The sequence below is a fragment of the Nerophis ophidion genome, linkage group LG11 (assembly GCF_033978795.1).
Source record: "Nerophis ophidion isolate RoL-2023_Sa linkage group LG11, RoL_Noph_v1.0, whole genome shotgun sequence".
Classification (NCBI taxonomy): Eukaryota; Metazoa; Chordata; class Actinopteri; order Syngnathiformes; family Syngnathidae; genus Nerophis; species Nerophis ophidion.
The window spans coordinates 51,091,978-51,119,547 of NC_084621.1; the positions used below are offsets into that span (position 1 = coordinate 51,091,978).

A 27,570-nucleotide genomic window follows, 5' to 3' on the forward strand; every position below is an offset into this window, starting at 1 on the left:
CAATTCAAAAATCCTTCATGAATTTATGTATGGAATAATAATTCAACAAAATATGAATGGAGGTTCATAAACTCTGAAAAAAATACAACAATTCAATATTCAGTGTAGACAGCTAGATTTTTTTGTGGACATGTTTCATAAATATTGAGGTTAAATATTTCTTTTTTGTGAAGAAATGTTTAGAATTAACTTCATGAATCCAGATGAATCTCTATTACAATCCCCAAAGAGGGCACTTTAAGTTGATAATTACTTCTATGTGTAGAAATCTTTATTTATAATTGAATCACTTGTTTATTTTTCAACAAGATTTTAGTCATATTTATATCTTTTTTTACAAATAATTCAAGAAAGACCACTACAAATGAGAAATATTTTGCAGTGTTATACAATTTCAATAAATCAGAAACTGATGACATAGTGCTGTATTTTACTTCTTTATCCGTTTTTTTTCAACCAAAAATGCTTTGCTCTGATTAGGGGGTACTTGAATGAAAAAAATGTTCACAGGGGGTACATCACTGAAAAACCTTTGAGAACCACTGCCCTATCTCATGGGATTCAAGATTGTCATAATCAACTGCCCAGTGTGTGCCAGCCACTTGTACACAAGTTAAGTAGAGGGCCACAAAATATGTAAACTTAGTGACGCTATGTGATGCATTACGCTGTATCTTATACATGTTCAAAATAAACTGAAACTGAACTGAACTAACATTGAGTTAGTGATATTAAAGTAAATTTGATGCAAACAGGAAATCTCTAAAAGTATCCCATTTAACAAAGGCTCTAATGTGCTTCTGAAGGAGTCGCCTCCTAGGCTGTGTAGGCAGCGTCCTCTGAAGGGTGCATCCACAAAATGTTCATTACAGCAATTAGGCATCATATGCACCTAGCCTCAAAAGTAAGTTAAAATATGATAATATTAACACTTTAAGAATATGATGCTTATTTGATTAATTGTAACAAAGAAATGAAACATAATAGCATCACATAGCATTGTAATGACAATAATAAGGATTTGACATTTTTGTGTATTTTGTATAAAACAAGTCATCTAAATTAGGGGGATCATTGCTTGAATAAATTGTAATAATGGAGAAACCCTCTTATGATAAAAATAATAATCATGCCCGCCTTCCGCCCGATTGTAGCTGAGATGGGCGCCAGCGCCCTCCTCGGCCCCGAAAGGGAATAAGCGGTAGGAAATGGATGGATGGATCATGGTAATGATAACAATACGTTTATTTTGTGAGGCGCCTTTCAAGGCACTCAAGTATGCCATACATTGCATAAAAGCAGTATAAAAAAAGTCACATTTGAAGCAAAACAAATATTGAAAATATTTTAAAACAGACACTTGCGTCAGGCATAGGCCTGCCTAACTTTCCAACTGTTGTCAAGCTATCGATTGTGGGTGGGCAAACCTTTTCACCCAAGGGCCCCATTGGCTTTTAAAATCTGACAGACGGGCCAGGTGACTACATGATGCATTTTAAAGCATATCCTATCTGTTGAAACTCGGTTTTGTTGTGGCAATTTTCAAAATAGATCTTTGCTCAATTCTGTTTTAATATTTAGCGGGCCGGGATAAAAGGGACCACTGGGCCGGATGTGGCCTGCGCGCCGTAGTTTGTCCACCCCTGCGTATAGAAAATAACATCCTGCTTTCAAGTACTGTACAGGAACATTTGAGGTTTGAATTTGCTCCATTTTAATTATTTTAATCTCTGAAACATCAAATGTTCTCACATCAAGGGTGATGTTAAAGGTCTTGAAATTATGAGTTCACAGTGAATGTGAGACATGCATCTGTGATGCAGTGCAAGTCCACTTTTGCATAAACAGTACTCGCAGAGACTTGCAGCCTGTGAATATCTCATATTTTCTATCAAATTGTTTTTGCCTTTTTTTTTCAATATTGTAATTAATTTATGAATGTATTGCCTGCCAACTTAGCCTAATGAAATTTAAAGTACTTTGATTTGTATATGAATGGGTTATCATGTAAAATGATAAACAGCAGTAGAAGCAGCTGTAAAAGATTCTCATATGTTAACATCAACATTAAAACAACAATTTAATTCAGTTACAAACATCTGAGGTGACTATATTATTCTGGTTATCAACCAGCCTTGTGTTGACAACACAAAAACACAATCTGCACATTTTGTATGGCCATATGTCCAATAAAGGTGGTAGTATTTCTTAAAACATGCCTTACAGCAGTAAGAGTGTTGCAGCAATAAAACGGAGGTAATTATTGTCTGTCCATGCTAGTATCTACATACAGCAATGAAGAGAAGGAAAGAGCTCACCGCACAGGAAACACACATTGCAGAATGTGATATTGTCTCTTTTCTGACAAGCAGCTTTAATGTTACCTTAGAGTTGCATAACATGTTTAAAGCGCTACAGAATCTCTATTGTTTTTCCCTTTTGCAGCATCTTTTTTCCTCTATCAGACCTGGGCAAATTACAGCCTGCGGACCGCATAAAGCCTGCTAAGATGTTTTATTTACATTTTATTTACGCGTTAGAATGCATTCAAAAAAATAAATTTTTCTTCTTGTATGTATTTCATAGTAATTATGAACGATACGCAAAATTCCCCAAAAAGCGCAGTTCCCCTTAAGTATGATATCATCCATTCATCCGTCCATCCATCCATCCATTTCCACCTCATTGCTTAGCCAACACAGATAGACTGACAACAGTCACAATCACGTTCACACACTTGGGCCAATTTAGTGTTGCCAATCAAACTATCCCCAGCTGCACGTCTTTGGAGGTGGGAGGAAACCAGAATACCCGAAGGAATCTCACGCAGTCATGGGGAGAACATGCAAACTCCACACAGAAAGACCCCAAACCCAGGACCTTCTTATTTCAATCAATCAATCAATCAATGTTTACTTATATAGCCCTAAATCACTAGTGTCTCAAAGGGCTGCACAAACCACTACGACATCCTCGGTAGGCCCACATAAGGGCAAGGAAAACTCACACCCAGTGGGACATCGGTGACAATAATGACCCAGTGGGACGTCGGTGACAATGATGACTATGAGAACCTTGGAGAGGAGGAAAGCAATGGATGTCGAGCGGGTCTAACATGATACTGTGAAAGTTCAATCCATAATGGATCCAACACAGTCGCGAGAGTCCAGTCCAAAGCGGATCCAACACAGCAGCGAGTCCCGTTCACAGCGGAGCCAGCAGGAAACCATCCTGTCGCATTGTACCAAATAAAGAGATTATCACTGTCATCTGAAGAAGTAAACAAACTTTTTTTTTTAAACAACTGTTAATAAAGCAAGATTAAATGCATATTTAAATGGAGCAAGATTTTAAGTTGTTTTTGTGGGTGTGTACTACTGTTAAGGATCTTTTAGTGTACATCTGTGCCGGTTTTGCCATGTTATTGGAAACTTTCAAAATGTGCACTTAAGTTGAACTAGATTTACTGTCACCAGGTTTTGAGCAAACCACTGACTTGCAGTTCAGTAAAACATTTTAAAAAATCGTTCCTGTATGACATTCTGAATACCAAATTGCATTTGTATCCAAATATTGGGGTATTGTCTAAACTGGGCCCTCTGAAGGTTGAATAATTAAAGATTAATCAGAAATTAGGAGTGTGATTAATCTGATCCTGCGATGAGGTGGCGACTTGTCCAGGGTGTATCCCACCTTCTGCCCGATTGTAGCTGAGATAGATGCCAGCGCCCCCCGCGACCCCAAAAGGGAATATGTGGTAGAAAATGGATGGATGGATTGATCTGATATATATATTTATATATATATATATATATATATATATATATATATATATATATATATATATATATATATATATATATATATATATATATATATATATATATATATACTGTAAATATATATATATGTGTATATATATATATATACATATACACATATATACATGTCTGTCTGTATGTATTTATGTATGTCTGGTCGAGGTTTCTGTTGTTAATCCGTTATACAGTGCTCAATACCAGGGTAGAGCAGAATATACGGTAGGTCAGGAAAACACACAGAGGCAATATCCTCCCTACAACGATGATATATACAAGGGAAACCTGTGAAACAGGCTTATATAGGGATGAAATAGCCTATTGACATCCAAATCGCTGCCGTTGTGTCCTTGAGCAGGACACTTCACCTTTGCCCCCGGTGCCGCTAACATTAGTGAATGAATGATGAATGAATGAATGACAGGTTGTGGTCGGAGGGGCCGTAGGCGCAAACTGGCAGCCACGCTTCCGTCAGTCTACCTCAGGGCAGCTGTGGCTACAGATGAAGTTTACCACCACCAGGTGTGAATTAATGATGGGTTCCCACTTCTTTGTGAGTGCTTTGAGTATCTAACAATAGAAAAGCACGATATAAATCTAATCCATTATTATTATTATTATGTGTTTTTTCCTGACCTAACGTGTATATGTAGGAATGCATGTATGTATTTATATATATATATATCCATCCATCCATTTTTTACCGCGTATTCCCTTTTTTGGGGTCGCGGGGGGCGCTGGCGCCTATCTCAGCTACAATCGGGCAGAAGGCGGGGTAGACCCTGGACAAGTCGCCACCTCATCGCAGGGCCAACACAGATAGACAGACAACATTCACACTCACATTCACACACTAGGGCCAATTTAGTGTTGCCTATCAACCTATCCCCAGGTGCGATATATATATATATATATATATATATATATATATATTAACAAGACACTAATCCAGTTTGAGCTGAGTAAAGTACTTAACTGTTTATGATTTAATACAAAATTATAATGAGAACATGTTGAAGCTACCATAACTGAAAAGCAATGTTTATATTATTTTGCGTAATTTGATGCATACTTCTTCATCTATTAAAGCAATAGAGTGGGAAGGAAATTACATTATTTCACCCAAAAAGCCCCATGTGCTTATGCAGTAACCGAAATGTGGTTTGTGCTGTATCTTTTGACATTATTGTGATACCACTGGTGTGTGTGTCTGGGTCAGAGTGGTTTCTTGGATGAAACACTGGCATGTGTCGAGCAGCAAGCGGATAGAGCCAAAAGTTAAAAAAAAAAATGGCTGAACTAAAACAAAAATAAATGGCTTCATTGGTATGCGAATTGTAAACTCATGTTAAACAACTTGTTCTTGTTCTGCAGGTCTTGTTAATTATTGTTGCTTGTGCTGCAGCCTATTGTCTGTTTGCCCTACTCTCTTGTCCTCTTCTCTGTTTTAGGCTTTCATCGCAATGAAGACATAAAGGCTATTGATGTGCTTCCCATCCTCAAGGAGAAGGTTGCCTTTCTCTCAGGTCAGACATTCATATCAGTCATACTTTTGTTTATTTGCAGGTTTACCCAGTGCAAGTAATGAATGGAATGTTGGGTATATTTTTGTTATTTAGTACAGTAGAGATAATGAAAAAAGAGGACTGTCAAAGTTAACGAAAGTTTCCTTGACATCACAATGTTTATCATCGCGCAATTAACGTGTGTCCTTTGTGACCCCAAGTCTATACCATATTTGTGGAAAAGCAGCAGTGTAGTCACAGGAACAAATAGAGAGCATATATGGACAAAAAAAGATATATCAAATGGGATGTTTTGCTTTAAAGCGCTGACAAGTTGATATCGCCACAAGACCAAAGTTGTTTCCATCTGCTCTCTTTTTGAGTGAGTTGCTTTTTTCATTTGGATTTTTTTTGAACATGTAGTTGCTTATTTCGGTTTGCTTTTCTCTCCCCACAATAAAGCGAAACACAACTGCGCCAGTAGGTAGTTTTTCCTTTTCTACATGACGTTTCCTGGTTATCACGCCCCTAGTTGACTTTACACGCCTTCAGACATTTACACAAATGACAGACACAGGTGACGAGACAGAGTTAAAATTAGTGATGACAATTAGTGGCAACTTTAACTGATTGTATTGATTTCATGCAGAAGGTGTTGCAGTAAGGAGAAATGGTGGCTTGGAATTCACTGCCTCAATTTTTTGGTAATAGAATACATGCAATAACTTTTTGTAAAAGATTAAAACTTTATACATTTACTCAATTTTCTTTTTTCTCTAATTTTGGTTTCTAATTGGATTGTCTGCAAATTATTTGAACCTTATTGTTTTGTCAAAAATATTTTATTTTAATTGCTCTTCCTTATTTGTTATGTACGTACTGTGTAAATATTTGTACCGGTATTCCCTTTTGTGTTAATGTCGTACATGCATAAAAGTGTTTTTAAAATTTTAGATCCTCAAGCTATTGCAGCAGCTAATGGGGACCTTTATAAACAAATAGGAATGTAACGGAAATGTAATATAACGGTTATCAATATTATTATGGTATTGTTGATCATGTACTTATTCACACAGTGAAATCTTTCGACCAATTATTTTTTTTAAATAACTAAGATACATAGGCACGCTGTGGAAAACTTACTATAGTATTCTGCGTGTATTGTGTTTTTGATGCTTCACAGATAGTGTTTTATCTCTTAAGCACTTTAAGATGTATTTAAATGAAAGGTGTCTGACAAACCAAATCTATTGTTATTATTTATTTATTTCCGGCAAGCTGTCAGAGGTTGTTCGGTGGTCCTTGAACGCACCTTGAAAACACCTCTGTACAGAGTACAGAACGATCACTGTTCTAAGAGAGCACAGCTTGTAGGTTCAATGTGCACAATTTAATAGCATAGTTCAGTGGTTCTTAACCTTGTTGGAGGTATCGAACCCCACCAGTTTCATATCTGTATTCCCCGAACCCTTCTTTAGTAAAAAATAAAATGTTTTTTTTTTTCAAATTCAAGAAAAAGTCATATGTTTTTTTACTGGTGCAAAAAATTAACCGTGCAAGAACATCACCTTGTTTAAAAAACAAAACCAACACAGTGCATGAACTCACAACAAATTACACACCTTACACCCATTACCATGAATTGATTAACGTGGACCCCGACTTAAACAAGTTGAAAAACGTATTCGGGTTTTACCATTTAGTGGTCAATTGTATGGAATATGTACTGTGCTGTGTAAACTGTACTGTTTCATATAATGTATTCTCTTCCTTTGCAATCTGCGAGTAAAAGTTTCAATCGATCAATCAAACAAGCTGCAAATCAGATGGAAAATTAGAGGGAACATTGTTTGGGGGTATCCATAATACGCCGATAGGGACAAGTTTTTATTTACACGATAATTCTGCTGTGTCTTTACATCCGTGGCCAAAGATCCACCGAACCCCTGAGGCCGACTCACCGAACCCCCTAGGGTTCGATCGAACCCAGGTTAAGAACCACTGGCATAGTTGCTCATACAGCAATGTGGTTATATAAGTTTAGATTGGGGAATGATATTTCTTAATGGGGAAAGACGGTAATGTCTCTTGTTTTCATGTTATCATTTAACCTAGCAAGTTGGTGCCAGTCAGTCCTTGAGTTAATCAAAGTGCAGTTATTAATCACAGTTTTTCGATAATTTGAATTTAAAACTGTAACGATTTTATGTTTTTACGCTGTTATCATTAATACTGTTTAGCGTTACATTCCAAATAATCAAACGTATTAACAATGAACAACTTCTATTTGCCATTCGTCGCAAATACTTATGAGTTAACGTTGGACAAAATACATATTTTGCTCCTTTGAGAGCCCTCTTCAGAATATAATATTATTGAATTGTTTTATCTAAAAAATAATTTGTAGAGATGACAAACAAGCTAAGTGGCCTGGCTTCTTGTTAAAGAGTGGTCAGAAAATACACTAAAACATTAATATTGACAAAATTCCCAATATGATCAATCCACAGAATGCATTAGGCTGAAAGACCCACACTAATGTGGAGTGTTGCTCATTTTAAATCCCTAAAATAATTGCCACTGCTTGCCTGGCGCTTCCTCCTCTGAGAATACCCTGAGGGTGGTCTGAGACCAAGAAGTGTGTCTTATAATAACGGCGGAGGCATTAAAAAGAAGGGAAGGCATATTGATAATGCTGGTTTTGAATGTTAAGGAGCTTCTGAATGAGTTTCTAGTCTTTGTCATTGATCAAAAAGATACTCTTCAGCATGTAGAGAATTCATTTTAAGTATGGGATTATAGTGTACTGGGCAGAAGTTGTGTTAGTCTTAGTTCTGTCATGTTTGCATATTTCCCACTGCTGGATTACTTGCAGGTGGCAGAGACAGACGAGGAGGTCCAGTTCTCACGTTCCCAGCACGGAGCAACCATGATAGAATACGAGCAGAAGACCTGCGCAGGCTCATAGCCTACCTGGCTACTATCCCCAGGCAAGACATACACAAAACATATGTGCACACACAGACGCACAACGGTTAACCCTCTTGGCGCTCCTGGGCTAATATGAAGCAGACGGGCTTCGACTTTCACAATGTAGAATAGGGGACAACAACGGTGTCCGCAAAGGTTCCTAGTGAAGTTGAGAAAAGAATGTATTCTTCCATATATGTATGTCAAAGTTATTTTTATATAATCTTTTTCTTTTCCCCTTTGCCTCATTGTGCTTGGGAGTGGGTTTTGATTTAAGTGTATTTTTTTCCTTTCTCTCTCTCACTCCTCCTCACTCTATTTCTCTTTCTATCCCTCCCCTCTCTTTTTTTATCCAGCCATTTGGCTGCTATGGATCTGTTTTCATAGTGAGGTCAGAATGAGTTAGAGCAGGAGGCCCTGCATCTGCTTTGCTCTCCTATCTAGACAGATTCCCAGTTAAACCTTTTACCTTTTATGGACTAATAGGGCAACATGACTCCTGGTAAGCAGCTTCAGAAATGTGTAATGCTTAAATGTTGTCATTTGAAGTTCACCATGGTATCTTTTTCAGTTTAGTTACATGAAATACTGCATGTTAAGTCAAAAATAATGTTTTCTTGAAAATGTTAGTAATGTGTTGAAGTGTGATCACTACCGCAGTGAGGAGGTGGTCAGACATGGCTTCACGGTCATTGTGGACATGCGTGGCTCCAAGTGGGACAGCATCAAGCCTCTGCTAAAGATCCTTCAGGAGTCCTTCCCTTCTTGCATTCACGTCGCCCTTATCATCAAGCCAGACAACTTCTGGCAAAAGCAGAGGACCAACTTTGGCAGTTCCAAGTTTGAATTTGAGGTAGGGGTGAGCATGTTGTGATATGCTGTGAGAAAATAATATTTTTGGATGGATTACAGTTAGTTGACTGTAAGTATTTATGCATATTTGTGTGTTAGGAATGTGTCAATTTTCTTTTGGTTTGCGGTGGGTCCTAATTTATCAGTGCTAATTGCACTGCTGCTCAGTGACAGTGGCACTGTTCTGTCCCATGTGGTCATGTGGTGCTGGTATATTTAGTTCTGACCCAGTTACTATGGAAACTGGATATATAGGACACCATGATGCATTTCACCCCTGCGGTAAGTTGGACTTGGACAAGCTACTTGTTGTTTAAAACTCACAACAAAGTTAGAAGTGGTAGAGAACATAATGAAATGCTCCCTATAAGCATCCCTAATCTGTTGCTATAAAGTTTAAATTTTAATTAACCATATTTGGTAATTAATTAATGCACACTTTTTTTTCAAAAAACTAAAAGTGTTGTCTTGTTCAAGCCTGAACAAAATACCAGTACATGTGAAGTTACAGTATATCCTTAGCAGCTCCTTATATTAATTAAAAGAAGCAAGATGGTTAATCCCTCGTTTTTTGCGCTTGTTCCGGGCCTGACCATGGTTAATTAATTTTTGCAAAGTAGGATTTATTAATTGTTAAATGTCTCTAGGAACATTAAAAGAGATTACAGTAATAGGGTAACTTGGAGCATGATGGTTTGACATGATCAAAAAACTGAATATATAATACCAACAGAAATCAAATTAATCTTAGATATTAGGTTTAGTGTGGGTTAAAGAAAAAACAAAGTTGTCCACATTAACTTTGTCCTGGTTGTAATTTTTCCTTGTATTGTGCATTTTATTTCACTGTGTAACATTTTAGTACATTAAGTATCTTATTTAATTAAACACCCAGCTCAGGACATGAGTTGGACATTAGCATTAGCATTAATTGTTTTGAAACCATCATGAATTGTATCATTCCTATTCAAATGCATAATATTTAATTTTATTCTTAATCAAATATTTTTATAGCCAGAACATTAAAAAAACAGTTAACGTCCTTCTAAGTTAGTTTTTTCACATGGTTTTTCCTCATTATTTGAGCCCTCTAGACATGAAACAACACCCATGTATTCACCTTTGCACTCTTTTAATTCAATATATTAATGCTTAGCCAATCAGTATCCACAATACTAAACAGTTGGTTTGGTCTCATCTAGTGGCTAATACTGCAGTAGTATTGATGTTTTCATGCTTAAAATGTTTAATTACTTAACATAATACATACAATATGCTTGAAAAGGGCGATGACAGTTGTTACATAAAAAACATTGTTGTTTGTTATTCATTGTTAAGGGTTTATACTAGGGCTGTCAAAATGTATGCGCTAACCCATATAATTAATCGCAAAATGTTATCGCATTATTAATGCATACATGCAGATTAATCACGCAATTTATTTTGATTGTTACATGCTCCTTTACCGTAACCGCGGATGGTTACCTGAAAGGTGGCGCGGGTTGCTATGTGGTCAGTGATCAGATTAGTGCAAAAATTGGTGTGCCGACTATGGTGCTCGCTGGCAAATGTTCACTCCGAAATACACCATGTTACCAAGTTTTGAGCAAATAAATAACGTGCATTAGAGTTTAAAATAAATATGTCCTGCATAACATTCTGACAATAACATTGTATCTGTCTCAAAATATTTGGCTCTTTTTTAAGTTCATTTTATTTATGCAAGAGAGTAAAACCTGTGATTAATCATGATTAATCTAAATTCAAAAGTGTGATGAATATGATTCATAAAATATATAATTTGCCAGCACTAGTTAATAACACTTTATCTATTAGTCTAATTTCCAAAAACATGATTGTTACATAAAGTGAGTGGAATGTTTTCACACCTGCACAAACATTAGATGTGAAAATCCAAACAAAGCTCCACATTCTTTGCCGTAGTTTGACTGGGGAAAATATTTTGATAAGTTTAGCGGTTTAGTCTTTTGGAATATGACGAGGATGATGATCATTGCGCCTCTCCTCTCTTTTTACCTTGTCTGTGACACAAACACAAGACGGTGATGGTCTCCTTGGAGGGTTTATCCAAAATTGTGGACCAGTCCCAGCTGACAGCTGACTTCGACGGCAGCTTAGAGTACAACCATGATGATTGGATTGAGGTTTGGCGCCTGAAAACCAGCATTTTGCTCACCCTGACAGTCCCAAGTTTTTATTTAGACTCAACTTATCTTACCAGTTTGTAAAACCTATGTTTTTTTTCGTAGGTGCGGCTCTCATTCGAGACATTTGCCAGCGATGCTGCACGAGCTTTGGCACGTCTGGAGGAGCTACAGGAAACTTTGTCCCAACGAGATCTCCCACGGGACCTGGAAGGGGCTCGGCGGCTCATGGAGGAACATGCCGGGTTGAAAAAGCGAGCAACTAAAGCCTCAGTGGAGGAGCTTGACACGCAGGGACGAAGATTGTTGCAAAGGCTACAATCCCAGACTGTGGGAAGTGGGAGTGGTAGCGAAAGCGGGTACGGGAACCGAATCGGCGCTGCCAGTGGAGAATCCAATGATCACCATCACGGCTTCCACACGCATGCAGATGCTCACAATCTGGGAGCCAAAGTTACTAGTTTACTGGATAAGCTTCACGGGACACGACAGAACCTGCAGCAGTTGTGGCACATGAGAAAGCTGAAACTGGACCAGTGTTTCCAGCTGCGTCTTTTCGAACAGGATGCAGAAAAGGTCAGCATGCTCTTCTGTTATGTTCCACTCTATTTGAAAGATACTAAGGGCCTGATTTACTAAAGGTCTGCATGTACCTAAAACACGTGCAAACCTGATAGTACGCACATTTAAAAATGGGACATATTACCTCCTGGCTTGGCACTAAGCATCAAGGTTTGGAATTGGGGGTTTAATCACCAAAAATGATTCCTGGGCGCGGCCACCGCTGCTGCTCACTGCTCCCCTCACCTCGCAGGGGGTGAACAAGGGGATGGGTCAAATGCAAAAGTACTTAACTTAAAGCTGATCTACTAAATGTGTGCAAAATAGATTATGTCTGTTAAGTGAGCAGAATAAGGCATGCAATCCATTTTGTGTCTTTGTCTTCATTAATATGCAAAATATATGCTGATCATCAAAACGCCCACAGTACTGGGAGGAGGAGATGCAATTGTAATTATTTAGCATGCTCAATGTGATTTATCAACACTCATCACCATTTTAACTAAAAATATTAAATATATCGTCTATTCAGCAACATCGTTTTATAATTTTATATCTGCTAGAGGCTTTAAGCGGCTGATTAAAACAGATTTAATTGATGCGTTTTGGTGTCCTTTGGTAGTTTTTAATGACATTTTTTTTTCACATAAAATATATATTATTAAAATATATCTCATATGAAAAATACTTCTATAAGTATGGCTTTTTTTGTGTTCTGAGCGGAGTAAGTGCAGCCTTTCGCCGATGAACGCATCTTTGGCGGTAATAAACAAATTTAAAGTGGTTGGTTGCACTGTGGGCTGCTTCTAAAATGCCCATACCCAAGAGTGGTAGATATCTTCTGCTTGTTTGAACACATAGCAAAACACCACAGGTAGGAGCATGATAACATGATGTGTGGTAAATGAGAGTGTCTCTGTGGTGATGCTTCGTATGTACACGCAAAATCCTCATTTAAGGGTAAATGCACTTTATTTGGAATTTTGCCTATCGTTCACAACCCCTTGTTTACCTGTATGTCATCTTTTTTGTAAGGGGCGCTGGAAGCCGGCAGACCCGTCAGCGATCCTGTTCTGTCTCCCTGTAATGTTTGTCTGATCTTGAATGGGATTGTGCTGAAAATTGTAATTTTCCTGAAGGAACTCTCCTGACGGAATAAATAAAGTACTATCTATCAACCATTATGAAAGACATGACTACGAATGGATTTTAAAAAAATGTCTTTTAAATGTAAAATACATAATCAAAAGCCCGCATACAATGGAGCGCCTATGGGAGCTGTTCACTTCTGCCTATACAACCCCTAAAAAAACCCCACCTCCATTAGGGTTTTATATACATGACATAAGTATAAATGTAATGTAGTAACAAACACATTTAGAGTATCATTTAATATTAGTCTAATTTATAAAAAATTAGGATGCCGACTGCTGGGATGTTGATATATTCCCTTTTTAGATGAAAAATTACTCATAATCCTCGCAAAGAAAAAGGGGGCGGGGGGTACCAAGTGTCCTTTCGTGTCGTCTTTGCCAATTCCAAGTCCTACATGGCTGTCAAAGTGTCCCAATTTATCAGATTGTAGCCTCAACCATCTACTTTTCAGGTGAGAGTCATGATTTATGATCAACAATAAATTTACAGCCAACAAGGAAGCATCTGATCAGTCGATGATATAAACATATAAAAATGGAAATGATCACGTCGTCGATATGTAGCGATTATAATAACAATGTCACTAATACTTGGTTAATATTCAAGTCACAAAACATAATTGGAGTATTGTTGCCACTTTTTGAATGGCTATTTATCGGATTTTATGGGTGGAATAATGCAGCTCCCATTGGCTTTGCTGTAAGTGCACTTATATTTACGTTTATTTAACATTTTGAATGTTGTTTTTTTAAAATCTGTCCGTCGTTATGTCTTTCATAACGATTGTGAATGATAGGCAACATTCCCAAAAAAGTGCAGTTACACTTTATAAAGGAGGTGTGCACCACTGTACAATTGCACAATCAGTGTTAGTAGGTCACGTGCAACACGCCCACTAAAAGTACACGCTATTTTATAGATTGCACACGCTGTTTAGCACGTGATGTTAGGATCTTAGTAAATCACACCCTATGTGTATCAGAACAGTCAAGTTGACTTTGACCTGCCTAATGCAATAAAGTAATGTAATGTTACTGCAGGGGTCCTGCAAACATGCTGGATATATTGCAAAGCAGCAAATGTATAAAGTAGAACAAAACATAACAGATAATATGCATTAACAGTGCAGACGTAGGCTGACATGCAATACTGTTTTTCTTTAACTTTCTTTGATCATATACTACCAGTGTGCATTGAGAAATGAAAATGTGCATATGAGTGAATGCATGTTTGTCATCAGTGTTCCACTAGAGCGTGAGGGGCATGTGTGCAGCTAATGAATGTAGCTATAAAACCTGTGCAGAGCTGGAGGCGATTTGCAGAAGCCTGCTGTGGAAAAGCTCAGGGCTGTAATTAAACACACCTTACCATACTCCAAGCATGTCAACATGGAGGAGCCACTGACACGGCTGCTAAGATGAAAGCTTAATGTCTATACATACTGTATACACTCAAATGCCACAACATTAGGGACACCTGCAATTGTGGAAAACGGATCTAAGTGGATGCAATAAATAATATGCTTGATTTTGAATGACAGCATTTGACAATGATTGTGGTATTTGGAATAAGGTTACAAATATAAGTAAGGGCAAGTTTATTTATAGAGCACAATTCGTATGAAAGATAATTTAATGTACTTTACAGATGCAAACAATTACAACAACAACAATAAACCAAAAGAAGGCGAAAAAAATCATGAATAAAAATAAAACATCATAAAAATAATCATGGATTGATTCAATTAAAATTAAAGTGTGTACAATAGATAAGATACTCTCAACTTCTATATGCACATTTACATAAAAGTCTCAAGGCGCTCAATCGTTCGCAACTGGACTGCTTGGTTTGTCTTTGAAGACGTTTCGCTGCTCATTCGAGTAGGCTTCTTCAGTTTGACTTAGATTGGTCAGATCTAGTGTAAACGGTTAGTGCCAAAACCCCAAATATTTGTTGTCCAAAAACCAGGAGGTGTGCCTGGGCAATGATGGTTTTGCCCTATCGTAGTGAGAAAAGCAACTGTTTTGATGTCAAAGTCGTGGAAGTGGAAGTTCCCCTCATTAGCATCGAGGTATTGTGTGGTTGAACGACCGTTATGGATTGACTACAACCTGTCCAAAATAGTCGGAATCCCCCACGTAACAATTCCATTCAGTTGTAAACACATGACACAAGTGGCATTATGGTCACCTGTTGGTCACCTTATTTGACCAGAATGTTTCTAATTCCTATTATTTGTTGGAGTCTAAATTGTAGAGTATTTTAGGATTGGTTGAAAGGACAATGTTGTATGTGGCATACGTGTGGTGTCGCAGACCAACTCTTCTGTTCAGGGATGGTTTATCAACCTTGACATGGAAGGCTTCCCGCACTCCTCTTTCCTACCATCCGTCCTCCATGTCCAGAATATGTACATTGTTGCTCTCAAAGAGGTGCAGGTAGACAGCTGAGTCTTGGCCTGAAAAGTTTGCCCGCCTATGCTGTGCCATGTGTCGGCTTAGTGGTTGTTTTGTTTCCCCAATGTATGAATCATCCATCCATCATCTTCCGCTTATCCGAGGTCGGGTCGCGGGGGCAACAGCCTAAGCAGGGAAACCCAGACTTCCCTCTCCCCAGCCACTTCGTCTAGCTCTTCCCGGGGGATCCCGAGGCGTTCCCAGGCCAGCCGGGAGACATAGTCTTCCCAACGTGTCCTGGGTCTTCCCCGTGGCCTCCTACCGGTTGGACGTGCCCTAAACACCTCCCTAGGGAGGCGTTCGGGTGGCATCCTGACCAGATGCCCGAACCACCTCATCTGGCTCCTCTCGATGTGGCGGAGCAGCGGCTTTACTTTGAGTTCCTCCCGGATGGCAGAGCTTCTCACCCTATCTCTAACCGTGTATGAATCATTGCATTCATCATTCGCTGGATAGCATACACTAGATTGTTTTTGTGGGTGTGGGGTGTCTGGTCTTTAGGATGCACCAGTCTCTGTCTCAGGGTATACTAGGACGTTGTGTTGGTTAAAATTATTGTATGGACTGGACAAGATCTGACCAATCTAAGTCAATGAGCACAAACTGTTGAAGCCTACTGAGACGACAACGACCTTACATAACCCAGAGATAATAGGTCTGATCATCTAAGGCAGTGGTTCTCAAAATAGCAACAATTCAAAAATCCTTCATAAATATATTCATTGAATATTACTTCTAGAAAATATGAATGTAAGTTCATAAGCTGTGAAAAAAAAATGCAACAATGCAATATTCAGTATTGAAAGCTAGATTTTTCGTGGACATGTTTCATAAATATTGATCATGAATCCAGATCTCTATTACAAAGAGGGCCCTTTAAGTTGATGATTACTTCTATGTGTAGAAATCTTTATTTATAATTGAATCACTTGTTTATTTTTCAACAACTTTTCAGTTATTTTTATATATTTTTTTCCAAATAGTTCAAGAAAGACCACTACAAATGAGCAATATTTTGCACTGTTATACAATTGAATAAATCAGAAAATGATGACAGGGCTTCACGGTGGCAGAGGGGTTAGTGCGTCTGCCTCACAATACGAAGGTCCTGCAGTCCTGGGTTCAATCCCAGGCTCGGGATCTTTCTGTGTGGAGTTTGCATGTTCTCCCCGTGAGTGCGTGGGTTCCCTCCGGGTACTCTGGCTTCCTCCCACTTCCAAAGACATGCACCTGGGGATAGGTTTATTGGCAACATTAAATTGGCCCTAGTGTCTGAATGTGAGTGAGAATGTTGTCCGTCTATCTGTGTTGGCCCTGCGATGAGTTGGCGACTTGTCCAGGGTGTACCCCGCCTTCCGCCCGATTGTAGCTGAGATAGGCGCCGGCGCCCCCCGCGATCCCAAAAGGGAATAAGAAAGTTTTCATGTCAGTGTGAACAGTGCAATTCCGAATTTTGTATGTGCATATAAATCTGTTTTCCAGTATATGCGATGGGTCCCTAATGTGAACGCTCCCGCACTCAGGTCGCATTCATCCGACCAACAAGCGATTAGTGTCATAATTATTCACCAAAATAGAAGGTTACAAAATAAATACTTGACATGTGAAAATAGTATGTTTTCACAACTCACGTGAAAGTTCCCCCGCTCCTGTCATTGACTGCTCGCCTACAGACATGGAAGCATTTTATCCCACAAAACTGCCAGAGCCAAAATACTTGTCCTCTTCTTTCTTAATCTTCTACATACAGTAATTTGGTTCAGAAAATGTTGACCTTGACCTTGCACAAAATCCTTGAAATTGCCACAAACGCGGCAGTACTGAGACCAACTAGAGTTGAAGCCATGTTAACATCCGTGGACACTGCAATGTGTGCAACGTCATGACGTCAATTTTTTTGTAATGCGTATGGCCACTAAATGATCGGATTTGACAAAAAAATATTAATGGGATATTCTACCCTGCAGTGTGAACGTAGCCTACTGTATGATGCAAATACCAAGCGTTAAAAAGCGTGTGCAACTACAGTATGTATATTCGTGGGCATATTGCGATAGATCTACTAAGGCATGGGGTACAATTTTCAACTGGTATAGACTGCAGTATTTAAATTATGTTGTTGCGTGTACTACGCGGCTTTCACCATGGAGACACTCATTTACCTGTTATCATGTCCTACCTGTTTTGTTTTGTTTTTATCCGGGCAGTTTAACAGGAGCCCTGCAGTGCTATCTACAATCAAACCCACTTCTTTTGAGTATGCGCTAATGGAAGAAGCTCGTTATAACTGCGAGTACGCTGCTGAAATGTTCCATAAGCAAGAAAATACATATTGCAGGATGGTTTTTTTCATACAGCAGATTTTTAATCAGCCCCATAAGTCATCCATCAGCTAAAAAAATATAAAATTATTTTGCTGAATAGACGATACGTCTAACCATTTTATTTTTGACAGTCCGTATATGATGACAACTTGACAAGCATACGTAGGACGGAGCTGCAGCGTGACCACCTTCTTTTTTACAGCCCTTTCTGCTTAACTGCCAGTTACCACATCCGTTCTCGACGTACAAAATACATGGACACAAAACTGAAGAGTTTCAGCCTTGATAGATCTTCTCGTATTCAAAACTTCTCTCAGTATTATCCAGTGTTGTTACACACAGTTTCGAACTGATAATAATAAACAATAATAAAATAGGTTTTTAATGAATACCTTCACTACAGTTATTTTTGGATATACATTATTAACATTCAGTTCTTCATTGTTTGAATGGATACTTTCATTTAAGTGTACAAATTGATTTGTACTGTACAGTTGTCCCTTGCTACATTGTCCTTCAATGTTGGCAGTTTCCTTCTCTTTCAAATCTACTGTTTGTGCAAGTAAGAAAACATTCTAGTCATTTGGTGTATCAATCATATTTTTGTAAATTAGGCCAATAGATGCAGTTTAAACCTTTAAGAATGAGTAACAAACTGAAATGCACAACTAATGTCTTCTAAGTTTCGTAACAACTAGTTGCCACATCGCGCTTTGACGTTAGCAACTGTTTTTTTAAGCATTATCTTAGTATTTTTGGCCTAAATTAAACATTTACACGCATAAAAACTTAAGTACTACAGTAATTGGCCTCTTGAATTGAACAAATTAGAACGTGCGGTTTAGTAATGTGGTCACTGATTGGCCCGGCCTTAAGGCAAGGCAACTTTATTTATATAGCACATTTACAACGATTTTTAAATTGAACCAAAGTGCTTTACAGGTTAAAAAGCATAGAACAAAAAAAAAAAAGCAATGACAGCATTAATATACTGAATTTAAGTAGTGTACAGGTAGGTGATTAATGAGTGTTCATGTCTAAAGGGCTTTAATATGGATAAAAAAAAACTTATTTACAAGGTCACGAACTGTTTTTTTGTGCTGTAGCTATAGTATTTGACTTTTGATGAATAATTCTTACTTCACGAAAACATGTTTTACTACACTCCAGCCTGGAACCAATTAACAGTGATATACGTGGGATTACTCTCATTAGATTTTAGGTGTGTACTTTTTACAGAGCTTGAAATCTTACAACTAGTTAACTTATACCCATGTGACCAAATAGTTTGTTTGCTGAAGAGAATGTAGAAAAAAAAAAAAAAAAGAATAAGTTTGGGCACATTCATTTTAATTTTCCTTCAACATATTTTGTCTGCTACCACAACACAAATGGTAGTTTATCACAATGCCATACTTTTGAAGTGTATGGTTTTGTTTTACTATGTCAGTTAATTGAGCTTTATCTAAAACAGTACTTACTGTAAAACAAAATGCTATGAATATACTTGGGTTCCCTGGAGGAGAGGAACAAGGTACAGCACCTGGTATGAAAATGTATATTCCCTGGCCTTTGTTTTAATTGTATTGTGCAGGTGTACTTGCTCGTGTAGTTTGTTTCCTTGATGCCATTGTTTGCACTGAACTAAACTCTTCCATTAACCATAAAACATTAAACGTTTTTCACCACTTAGCACCGGATAGAAGACACATATATTTTGGTGCGTTGTGTTTAACAATTCTCTTTTCTTTGTGTAGATGTTCGACTGGATCATGCACAACAAGGGGCTTTTCCTTACCAGTTACACAGAGATTGGAGGGAACCACCAGCATACTGTGGAGCTGCAGACCCAGCACAACCACTTTGCAATGAACTGCATGGTAAGATGCTGCCTCTGTTGTGAGAAATCTTCATGCACACACACGAGCCCCGACACACACGCACACACACCCACCAAGAGCTACAATCGCGTGCTATCATCATTATTGTCATTCACAGTGACCAGTAACACTTCTCTTCTCACACACACCTTCCTCTTCCCAGTCTTTCTCCTAAACATTCCCCTCTCTTACGATGTGACTTTGCACCATGTCTGTCCTATTATTCAGCTGTTTGCCACTCCACCTCGCTCTGTCATGTCTTATTACAGAAACATCCCCATAATTGACCCATATTGCCTGCCTGCCCCTCCCGAGCTGTGTGTTGCCCTCTGCTGCCCTCCTTTCTGTAGCTCTCCCAACTAATAAGTGTAGTTGAGGACATTATACTCTATTGACCTTGAGGTCTAACAGTGTTTTGCTGTACTTGCTCACAACTAAAATTTTAGAGCATAATGCAATCCCTCATAGCAAACACAGTTTGTAAAATCAATGATAAATTCAATTACAAAAAGTAGGTCTGCGCTCAATTAATAAATCAATAAGTCAATCATTTCACAATAAGCTTAGTGTTATATCATTTTACCTGTAAAAAAAACCTCAAAAATAATTTTTCAGACGTTAAATACAAATACTAATACAGTCGTCCATCGTTTATTGTGGTTAACTGGTACTGGACATAAACACATCTCTTGGAATTAGGATTATTATTAATACAGCAAATAGTTTTGTAAAGCACAAAAAACATGACACACAACCTTCTAAATAGTTTATTAAAGCCCTGTAAAAACACCCATATGTCACCATTACACTCGTTTCACCCAATGCAATAGCCTTGAGTGTGTCTTACCGTTGATTACAGCAGTTTTTTAACCATAGGGCCGACAAAAAAAACATCTTTCTCAGATGTGGTCTGCATAGGCCGCAGCGGTACTTAGTTGTAATACACTTTTGGCAGTAATACCCACCTTAAACAAACAGAAGAAGTCTAGAGCTAAACTCATCGAGAAATATGTTCAGTGCAAAAATTATGTCTAAAGTGGTAACGTTTTATTTTCATCTGCACGTACATGTTATTCACAGTTTATTTAGGAAACATATATCTTATAAGTATTTATATTTAATTTAGTCAGAGTGTATTTTTTAGCACTGCATGATTGTATGTAAATACATTTACATAAATTATTTTGCAGTATATTTGATATTTATTACATGCAATATTTTCTGATCAGCTTTAAAATAATCTTTGTGACTAACAATGTTTTGGCGTGGCGTGGTTGGGAGAGTGGCCCTGCCGGCAGCCTGAAGGTTCCTGGTTTGACCAACCTTGTCACGTTCGTTGTGTCCTTGAGCAAGACACTTTGCCCTTGCTCCTGATGGGTCGTGGTTAGGGCCTTGCATGGCAGCTCCCGCCATCAGTGTGTAAATGTGCGTGTGAATGAGTGAATGTGGAAATAGTGTTGATTGATTGATTGATTGATACTTTTATTAGTAGATTGCACAGTTCAGTACATATTCCGTACAATTGACCACTAAATGGTAACACCCGAATAAGTTTTTCAACTTGTTTAAGTCGGGGTCCACGTTAATCAATTCATGTTAAAGCGCTTTAAGTACCTTGAAGGTAGAAAAGCGCTATACAAGTATAACCCATTTACCATATGACAAGGTTTATCCTGTTAAATTATGAGTGGGTTAGATCTAATTATTGAATACAATTAAAATGAAGAGTAAGAGTCATTGTCCTCACAGTACTTAACAGTAGCCCGGCAGATCCTCCAATCGTCATTGCGATGGTCGTCACCCGGCCACTACAACACGGCAATGTTCCAATCTCCCCTTTAAAGGGTGACATCGTCCAAGGTTGTTTTGCTCTAATTCATTATCTAAATAAGGCAAGAAAACAAAATTTGAAGATTACCAATTTATTTTACAAATGGAGTAGGTACGAACAGTAGCAATCCCAGAGCTTGGGAAAAGTCCATGCCCTACAATCTCACTCGATTTTCCTTTTGCTCATGTGCTTTTGTCCTCCTTTGCCTCCCGTCCATGGCTTAGTTATTTGGGTGTTGGCGAATGAAACCAAAAGTTACCTAAGCGTATGTTTTGGACACACACACACATTTGTCTACTCTTGCTTTGTTTTGTTCCTGGCACCTCTTCTCACCATCAAAACCAGATAAGATTGCCTGATTTACTAAGGGTTTGTGTGTACTTAAACAGATTTACTAAACGTGTGCAAAGTGGATTGTGTCTGTTAGGTGAGCAGAATAAGACGTACAATCCATTTTTCTGATCATCAAAAAGGAGAAGATGCGAATATAATTATTTAACGCATACAACGTGGTTCATCAACACTAATCACCATTCTGCGAGCACTATTTCGCGTTTTATTTAGCACCGCAGAAGGACATGCAAATTGACAGTTCCACACACAGTTGCAGGATCAAAGCACACGCTGCACAAACAGATGATGGACAGACGAGAATCCTCCGTCTTATATCTGTGTCGACATGTTTGGATGGTCAGAAATAAAAAAAATGTTAGACATATTGTCTATATCATTTTATTATATAATATCTGCTAGAAAACTTAAAGGCCTACTGAAATGAGATGTTTTTTATTTAAACGGGAAAAGCAGGTCCATTCTATGTGTCACACTTGATCATTTCGCGATATTGCCATATTTTTGCTGAAAGGATTTAGTAGAGAACATCGACGATAAAGTTCACATTTTTTGGTGCTGATAAAAAAGCCTTGCCTTTACTGGAAGTCGCAGACGATGGCGTCACAAGGGTGAGGGCTCCTCACGTCTTCACATTGTTTTTAATGGGAGCCTCCAGCAGCAAGAGCTATTCGGACCGAGAAAACGACAATTTCCCCATTAATTTGAGCGAGGATGAAACATTTGTGGATGATGATATTGATAGCGAAGGACTAGAATTTTTTTTTTTTTAAATAAAGTAAAAAAAAAAAAAGGTGATTGAATTGGGACGGATTTAGATGTTTTTAGACAGATTTACTCGGATAATTCTGGGAAATCCCTTATCTTTCTATTGTGTTGCTAGTGTTTTAGTGAGATTAAATAGTACCTGATAGTCAGAGGGGTGTGTCCATGGGTGTCTTGAGGCCAGTGTCTGAGGGAAGTCACGGCAGATACAAGGACGGCGCAAACTCCACAGATCTCCGGTAAGAGGCGACTTTTTAACACAATTTTCTCAGCGAAACCTGCCGGTTGACAAGTGGTCGGGAACCATGTTCACTTGACCGCTCTGATCCATAGTAAAGCTTCACCTCCGGGAATTTTAAACAAGGAATTTTGTGTGGCTAAAGGCTAAAGCTTCCCAACTCCATCTTTTTACATTGACTTCTCCATTATTAATTGAACAAATTGCAAAAGATTCAGTAACACGGATGTCCAGAATACTGTTTAATTGCGCAAATGAAAAGAGACGACTTTTAGTTGCAAATAGTGCTGCGCTAATATTTCCTGACAGTCCGTGACGTCACGCGTCATCATTCCGCGACGTTTTCAACAAGAAACTCCGCGGGAAATTTAAAATTTAAATTTAGTAAAATAAACCGGCCGTATTGGCATGTGTTGCAATGTTAATATTTCATCATTGATATATAAACTATCAGACTGCGTGGTCGGTAGTAGTTGGTTTCAGTAGACCTTTAAAGGACTGATTCAAACTAATTTAATTGTTGTATTTCAGTGTCCTTTGGTATTTTTTTTAATGAGGTTTGTTTATATGTATTAGTAAAACATTTATTTTATATACAAATAATTATTGAATCATGCATTTTTTGCGAATTGAGCTTTCAATGGAAAAAAAAAAAAGTGGTGTCAATAAAGATGCACTGCACGACTGCTTCTAAAATTCCTATACAAGTGGTAAATGTCTGCTGCAAAACGGAAATGAAACTGAGCATGGTAACATGAATGTGCAGTAAGGGAGACTCTCCGTGGTGATGCCCCGTACAGTACACACAAAATCCACATTTAAATAAGGCTGTCTCCACCACTTTACAATTTTACACGCAGTTTTAGTAAATCGCACGCCCACTAATAGTGCACACTGTTTGATAGATTGTGCACACTGTTTACCGCGTGGTGTTTGGATCTTGGTAAACCATGCCCTATGTGTATGTATTTGCAAAGATAAAAACACAGGCTGTACTCATTGTGTTTTGTCCATTTCACTTTGCTTTAAAGCAGGTCCTATTATGCTAAATCAACTTTTCTTACTTACTTGTACCTCCTGTTGTGTATTTGAGATCTGCATAAGTCCCGAAAATTTAAAATTAAACTGTGAAGACATTGTGGAGATATTTATAAAACAATCTTGCCTTTTTTCGTGCTTCATCGTTAAAGTTGTTAGTGAGGTTATCGATAGAGCCCACATAATTTGGGAATGGTGGCCATTACCAAAGGCAGTAGGCCAGCAAAAGTCGTAGTTGTGACAGCATTAATGTTACAGCTGCTAAAGCATTGGTTATTAGTAGCTTGTTGACAATGAGTCAGAACTTCAAAATTTGTAAGGTAATATTCAGACATTATTATAGTGTACGGGAGTATCATAACATTGCAGGTGGTGACACCCCGGACAAGGACTAGGGCTATCTTATTACCGTTGCGATGCATGGGTTCATTTATCATTTGTGTGAGACCACAGCTATCAATTATAGTCCGGATCTAAGCACTGCTTTTGATATAGTAAACCATCACATTTTGTTAAATAGACTTCGACACCTAGTAGGCCTCTCTGGTACTGTTTTTAACGATATCTGCTCAATTTTCCTCAACTCCTCATTGTCATTCCATGTTTTGTTTTGCCTTTGTCAATAGTGATCTGTGTGCGTGTGTATGTGTTGGTGTGTGTTTGTGTGTGTGTGTGTGTGTGTGTGTGTGTGTGTGTGTGTGTGTGTGCGTGCGTGCGTGCGTGCGTGCGTGCGCATTAGTGTTTTTTTTTCTCTTATTTCTTTTTTTTGATTTTTGTACAGCACTTTGCCACTTGCCTGTGTATGAAAAGTGCTATATAATTAAAGTTTGAATGGATTTGATTTGAAGTTAGGTTTTGTTGATGTCGAAAATGAAGTTCATCAAAACAGTTCATCTCCATTTTAAACGCACAGCTGTTGATGGCTAGGGCTGCAATGATCCATCAATTAAATTTATTAATTTGATTAAAAAACATTGGTTCGTATTTTGTAGCTTTGATTAATTGTTTTAGTGGTTAGAGTGTCCGCCTTGACATTGGTAGGTCATGAGTTCAAACCCTTGCTGAGTCTTACTAAAAACGATTAAAAAAAATTGGGACCCATTACATCCCTGCTTGCCACTCAGCATCAAGGGGTTGGAATTGTGGATTAAATCAACAACAAATATTCCGGGGCGCGGCCACCGCTGCTGCTCACTGCTCCCCTCACCTCCCAGGGTGTGAGGGGGATGGGTCAAATGCAGAAGATAATCTCGCCACACCTAGTGTGTGTGTGTGACAATCATTGGTACTTTAACTTTTTAATATGTAAAATATGTGTGCATTGTATTGCTCCAGCTCATACAAGAGCCGTGTGCCTATTCGGGATCTAGTTTGTGTTGCCGGTGATGTGGCCTGTTTGTGTGAGAGGGTGGGACAGGACTTGTGAAGTGCCGATAGAGATCCTCGCGCTAACTAAAGTACCAAACTCAGTAAGCAATGTCAGCCAGAGGGCCTCAAATTATGTCAACACTATGAGTCAAAGTGAACCATTGACTCCTACGGCAACAGTAGTTTAAAAGAAAGTGTGAGTCTCAGTATGAGCTTGCTCATACATGAACCAAACATACACAGGCTTGTACAAAATGAACACGACTACTCTCCACCCATTCTTTTACAGGAAGCCACGTTTCCCTTTCCTGTTGCCTACATGATTGAATGGAAACACTGGCTGAAAGAACAATGAGTGGGCAAGTGTGATTACGTTTGTTCATATTTAAACTTGGGCAAAACAACAACAACATGACTGGTTGTAATGGTTGGTATTTCTTTCAGTTTGGCGTACAACAATCATGATTAGTTAATGCATCTGAATATGTAATAATGGCTCGATTTTGTTGAACCTGGAAACGCTTTTTAAAATATTTAAGAGGAAGAAATTCATTGGTTTACCTATTAAACAAAGCAATTTATCGGTATGCAAAAGATAATACCGTATTTTTCGCACCGGATTATAAGGCACACCGCCGACGAGCGGGTTTATTCAGGTCTATATTAATACGAAAAGTGAACCGGATTATAAGGCGCAATAATGGGGTCATAATATGTTTTTTTTTCTGTCTACATGACATGTAATTGTGGTTCTTTGGTCATAATGTTGTATAGATTATGTATTACAGACCATTTTCAAGTTACTTTCTTACCGTCTCTTCATGATGTGCATAGCGAGTCTACTGATAGATACAGCATGTTAGTCGTAGGCTACTTTGTATTAGAAATGGCAACAGCAAAGGATGAATTGCTCACAACAAAAATTTGAGAAAAAGAAAAAGGTTATTGACTATGGCGCAGACTACGACAATAATCCAGCACTCACTGGATGGGAAGACAGGTCTAAATAGGAGTGGGCCGATTGACACCAGGTGTGGCCATGTACCAATCAGCCGCAGCTGAGGGGACACAGCACTCAGGGAGAAAGACAGGAAACAGACAAAATAAGAGCGCTGACAGGAACTAAAGACAGGAAATACTACACACACACACACAGGAAAAACTAAAACACAAACAAACTGTCAGGGGCAAGCCTGACAGTCCACTTTTCTTAATGCAGTTGTTCCTCACAACATCATGCTTCAAATATTACGGCTCTACTACAACACATATTTAAAAAGACAGTATTTTAAAAACATATTCTGTTTTTTTTATCATGAATTAGGGGTATAAATTATGTTGTGGCAATGGCTAATTCACTAAGTAGGACTTCTGTTTCTGTATTAAAGTAACGCTAACTTGGTGGCTAAACATGGCACTACTGTATCTTTACCGCGACAATCAAGATGAACATCGTTTGGTAGTCTGCCTCATCGACAACACATTAGTGAGACTTAGATGGGAACGATTTCAAAAGACAAGACGCGAGGCATACCAGTACCGGCGCGCTAATTAGTCAATTAATTAATCAGTAGCTGTCCGGGCAGTGCTAAGTAGAGATGAACTGTGGCTCGGTTGGTATAGTTGCTGTACCAGCAACTTGAGGGTTCCTGGTTCAATCCCCAGTTTCCGCCATCCTAGTCACGTCCATTGTGTCCTTGAGCTAGACACTTCACCCTTGCTGCTGATGGGTCGTGGTTAGGGCCTTCCATGGCAGCTCCCGCAATCAGTGTGCGAATGGATGAATGTGGAGATATTGTCGAAGCGCTTTGAGTACCTTCAAGGTAGAAAAAAGCACTATACACATATAACCCATTTACCATTATTTATTATTGATAATCTTACTTTGCTGTAATTTGTTTACCACGGTCATGCGCTGCATACACTCCTATAATATGACTATCTTCATTATGTAAAGTACCTATGCTGGTTCTGTCTATTACCTATCTGTGTCTTAAGGATTAGAAAGAGTGCTCTGAGTCATTTTCACCATATTCATAAGAAAAATATTCTTGTTAGCTCCCTGCAGCCAACAACTTTAGCCGTTTGCACATTTAATCTATACTTATAACAAAATCAAACATTTAGCTTCAGTTATATTTTACAACACCCAAGGAAGAATCAACTCCTTTTTGTACAAAGTGTTGATTCCTCCAAAATATGTACTGAATTATATGTTTCATAGTGTGCTATGGTTAAAATAAATGGTAAATGGTTGTACTTGTATAGCGCTTTTCTACCCCTTTTTAAGGAG

General features: G+C 38.4%; 1 protein-coding gene across 6 annotated transcripts in view; it reads left to right on the top strand.

The window, feature by feature from the left end:
• triob (trio Rho guanine nucleotide exchange factor b) overlaps window positions 1–27,570 on the top strand; it is a 254,419-nt gene that overhangs the window by 95,903 nt on the left and 130,946 nt on the right. For all 6 annotated transcript variants that reach the window (XR_009808860.1, XM_061916203.1, XM_061916204.1 and 3 more), the window contains exons 3-8: window positions 5,270–5,344; window positions 8,199–8,313; window positions 8,954–9,146; window positions 11,206–11,310; window positions 11,416–11,886; window positions 19,564–19,686. Coding sequence is in view for 5 of the 6 variants with exons in the window: in XM_061916203.1 (XP_061772187.1) it covers window positions 5,270–5,344; window positions 8,199–8,313; window positions 8,954–9,146; window positions 11,206–11,310; window positions 11,416–11,886; window positions 19,564–19,686 (1,082 nt within the window). In the remaining variant the exon portion in view is untranslated. The remainder of the gene's footprint in view (window positions 1–5,269; window positions 5,345–8,198; window positions 8,314–8,953; window positions 9,147–11,205; window positions 11,311–11,415; window positions 11,887–19,563; window positions 19,687–27,570) is intronic.